At 47.8% G+C, this 4,177-nt stretch overlaps 2 protein-coding genes across 2 annotated transcripts in view; both read right to left on the bottom strand.

Annotated features, from left to right (window-relative positions):
• Positions 1 to 630: 630 nt before the first annotated feature.
• Positions 631 to 1,515, bottom strand: Pmar_PMAR002673 (hypothetical protein; the record flags this gene model as incomplete). The annotated part of the gene is made up of 1 exon (XM_002772270.1): positions 631 to 1,515. The coding sequence occupies one exon, from the start codon at positions 1,513 to 1,515 to the stop codon at positions 631 to 633; it is 885 nt and encodes a 294-aa protein (XP_002772316.1).
• Positions 1,516 to 4,060: 2,545 nt separating this feature from the next.
• The window catches only part of Pmar_PMAR002672 (hypothetical protein), a gene marked incomplete at both ends in the record, with an annotated part of 238 nt that continues 121 nt past the window's right edge, over positions 4,061 to 4,177 (bottom strand). The window contains 2 exons of the mRNA XM_002772269.1: positions 4,061 to 4,113; positions 4,163 to 4,177. Coding sequence (XP_002772315.1) covers positions 4,061 to 4,113; positions 4,163 to 4,177 — 68 coding nt within the window. The remainder of the gene's footprint in view (positions 4,114 to 4,162) is intronic.

The following is a 4,177-nucleotide window of genomic DNA, read 5'->3' as shown; positions in this document are numbered from 1 at the left end:
GCCTTATGATGTGATGTATGTAAGCTGCCTGATGATGTTTTTGCTGGAGATGCAGTTTTGAGGTGGCTCCAGCAGAGAGTCGAGCATAACGCAACCTTGTTATAACTACTTCATGCCAGAGATAGTAGATGGCTGATTGAGTACGAAAATTTAGGTGCACGTCACATTGACCAAGTTAAAGACTTCACGTAGAATTCATCTCTCACTGCCCTACGAATACGAGGTCAAATTCAAACGTAAGCCCTTACTCTCTGGTAGACAAACTACACTTCAAGCGGGAAGTTGACGAGAAGAAATCCTCATAGCCTCAAACAACATGTTTTGGATACTTGTAACACCAACAATCGAAGAAGGAACTAGACTCAACTCGCTTGACCGACGATCCTCCGTTTCCGACATCCCAGAGAGAACCAAGACACCGACAAACACAGTATCCTATCAGTATGACAACACCCTTAACTATTCATAGCCGGTAACTACTTCAACAGCAACACACAGTCGAAATGAAAAGGACAACTTAACAACAGTAAGAAGTTCTCCTCTTTCCCTTCAAGAGGGACTCCCCACCTAACGTCATCAGATTTGCTGATTCAACGAGTGGTGAGGAAACGAAAACTGGGTCTCAAGTGCTTAGCACCTGGTGACTGTAGTATCTATGAGAGATCCGATGGTGACATGAACGTCGTTAGCATCGACGATAGTGGCCTTAACGGCATCAATGTGCATCATCTTCATCAACTTGGTCAGAGTAGCATCATAGTTGAAGAACTCCATCTCGGAACCGTTGACCTTGTAATCAGCGTGCATCTTCATCATACCCGCGACATTGATAGTGGCATGACCATCGGTGAAGTCGATGTCGAAGCTTTGGCCCATCACCTTACCACAGAAATGACCACCGAAGACGGGAGTGGTGGTCGTAGTGGTAGTAGGAGCCTGAGTAGTAGTGGTAGTGGTAGGAGCCTGAGTAGTAGCGGTAGTGGTAGGAGCCTCAGTAGTAGTGGTAGTGGTAGGAGCCTCAGTAGTAGTGGTAGTGGCGGGGACCGCAGTAGTAGTGGCGGGGACCGCAGTAGTAGTGGCGGGAGCCTCAGTAGTAGTGGCGGGAGCCTCAGTAGTAGTGGCGGGAGCCTCAGTAGTAGTGGCGGGAGCCTCAGTAGTAGTGGCGGGAGCCTCAGTAGTAGTGGCGGGGGCCTCAGTAGTAGTGGCGAGGGCCTCAGTAGTAGTGGCGGGGGCCTCAGTAGTAGTGGTACCAACGGGGCTAGCAGGAGTAACATCCGAACAGGTTACAGCCTCGCCGACACATTCCTTGTCAGTAGGCTGGAAGCAGATAGAACCATCAGATTTCTTGATCAAACCAAAGCAAGTAGCAGGACTCTTCCAGGACTTGCAGTAGGAACCATACTTGGCCGTTTTGCATCCCTCAACATCGTTGCAGAGAGACATGCAAAAATCATCAGTAGCAGCCACAAGGGATGCAGAAGCAGCGGCGAAGAAAGTAGCGGTGGTGAAACGCATTTGAAATTAAGGAATTAACTAGTAACTGATAGGAAACTATTCAACTTACCATTCTTACACTCTTTCAGGGCGATTTAAATAAATCAGTGGTCCATCAAAAGGCACGGCCCGACAAAACAACAAAGCTATCGATGACAAATAAGCACCAACCTACTCCTATGACAAATTCATTCGTAGACATGACATAGCTAACACAATCGTTAAGATAGGATGTCCCCATTTCCCTGGACTAGCACAAGAGGATACTCGTGTGATTTATGGAGCTCATTCGCTATTCGTCGTCCTTATCGTAGGCAACGATGGAATCTCATCCTTCCAGACTCTAGAGCTTCGAGATTGATCATCTAAAGCGATTTAAACACCGAATAACTCTTCGTGTCGAGTAGTCTTTATCCGGTTGCCGAGACGGGACGTCGCTACATCGTGGTGTCTATATTACACGAACAACACAATGAGTGTCCCCGGGACACTGGGCCGATCATGTCATGCCGAAAAGTCGCATTCGAGTATCTCCGATCGGATGTTTTCACTGATTTTTGGTGACGGACTCTTATGACTCTTTTCACGCACGGTATGGTGTTCACCCGCTGAGACGAAAGCTGATCCCGTAACCTCATTTGCAGCGTTTCAGCTATACGGATGAGCTGAACATGTTCGTGAAATGCGACTCATAGGATGTCCGTGCATTTTCAACTGCAGCGGTGATATTTCCATCAGGTGCGTAATGCTCGGTGAATTCCTCCATGATTTTCAGGAGGAATATCTAGGAATCGGTTTATAGGAATTTAGCTTGAACGATTCGGTTCATGTTGAGAAAGGTGTACTGAAGACGATCCCTCGAACGACAGTTGTCATGCGGCATGACTCATGCCATAGACTCTGGATGAGCTGGCAAGAAGAGTTCCTTGTACATTGATGATTCCAATGACCAAAGGCGCAGGCATACCCTCTAGCCGATGCGTTATACTCGCGCCACGAGCATATCCGACTGCAACTATCTCCTCCAATAATCACGGAGGGTTTGAGAATCTCTTAGTTCACCACGATATGGGACACCAAGCAGTGAAGGCCAGATCGAAAATGATGGAGTCAAGCTCTAGCTCAGCAGACATCAATAACATATCTAATAAATGGAGGGAGTCTTCTAAAGTCTTCGCAGCAGGTACGCTATTTGCTCTTCGTGGAGTTGTTGCAGAATGTACTAATATTCGGCGAGGTCGGCAACCCTCCCGCGAATGGGGCGAATTGACAACTAGAAAACAAGGTAATGAAAAGTAAAGTATCACTAAGTGCAATAACTCTGAATGTTGCTCTAACGCCCCTAAACGGCGGCATATACTATAATCAGGAGTGAAGTCCAAAACGAACACCGTTGGCGGCAACTTCAGTTGACCTTCAATTCTGTGGAGTCCTAAACCAACAGCGAAGTTCTTCCTCTCCTCGAGCTCATACCCCACCTCGTTGTCGGCGGCCCTCATACAACTGCTTGGAAAGCAAAAGGCTAGGAAGCTACACCTCTCTCCAAATGGTGTAGTGAGCTTATCAGACCAATCATGGCAGGAGCCCTCCGCAGTAGAGATCTCCGATCCAACCTGTGAGTGCATTAGAGGACTATCATAAGCTCTTTCCACTTCTACCGATAACAGACAACTCTCGAGGTGCCTTTCATGCTACCATCTACTACATTGGAGTTTCACCCTAGTGATATGAAAAACACTAGTGAAAAACATATTTCACGACTACTACAGGCCTCCGCGAATATCGCGTTTTTCACCAAGTTTTACACCACTTCACGTAAAACGGGTGAAACTCCATTGTATGATGTACACTCACTACTATGTAGCTGCACCGCCCTCACAAAATCTCACCTCAGAGACTATCTTTTCCGATTTATTCCGTTCACCATTGCCTACTGACGAGCGCGCCTCCTCGTACTCATCATCACTGAACGATGCACACGATTGGAATCTAACAACTCGAATCAGTCCATCAAAACTCCTAAGGCGTTACTCAGTGCTGGTGAAGGAACCCACCGAATAGAAGTCAACTGATGATGACGATCCACCCGTCTCGAACCTGAACAATACAACTATACTTCCTAAACACTTCTCAGCACTTACTCAGTCCGCGAGTCGTCTTCTACTTCTGAAGCCTGTCGACAGCTCGGACAGCTACAATCACATGAATTCATTCTACTATGAGTCATCCCATAAGTAAACACTGCGAGCCGTCGTAACCACTCCTTCCCCTCAACACAACTGATCCAATTGCACACATCCTCGCTATCATCGGGACAAACTGTCAACTACGTATAGACAGCGCCCGTGCGATATGGTACACGAAAAAACGTAAAGTCCTCACCAAATGCAACGACTAGGCTTGTTCCCAACAGTTTCGTCGTGCCTCCGCGAGCCTTCACTCGGCAACTGCACCGCCGCTGTGGCAGGCAAGACACGATAGCCACTTAGCCGTAACCGATCTCCGCTTATTCTTTTTCTTTCGGGACATACCCTCTTCTCCAATGCCATCCGCGGTCTGTGGCTTCTTAGCGTGAGCGCTGCTGCTGCTGCCCGTTACCAAGGGCAGAGCAGCACACTACTGAACATGTCCTCATCACTAGCTCGAGCAAGTGAGATGTCGTGCCGACTTCCACGGCCACTGA

The sequence above is a fragment of the Perkinsus marinus genome, assembly GCF_000006405.1.
Source record: "Perkinsus marinus ATCC 50983 genomic scaffold scf_1104296961470, whole genome shotgun sequence".
NCBI lineage: Eukaryota > Perkinsozoa > Perkinsida > Perkinsidae > Perkinsus > Perkinsus marinus.
Note: the sequence above shows the minus strand (reverse complement) of the source record. Positions and strands in the feature narration are given on the sequence as shown.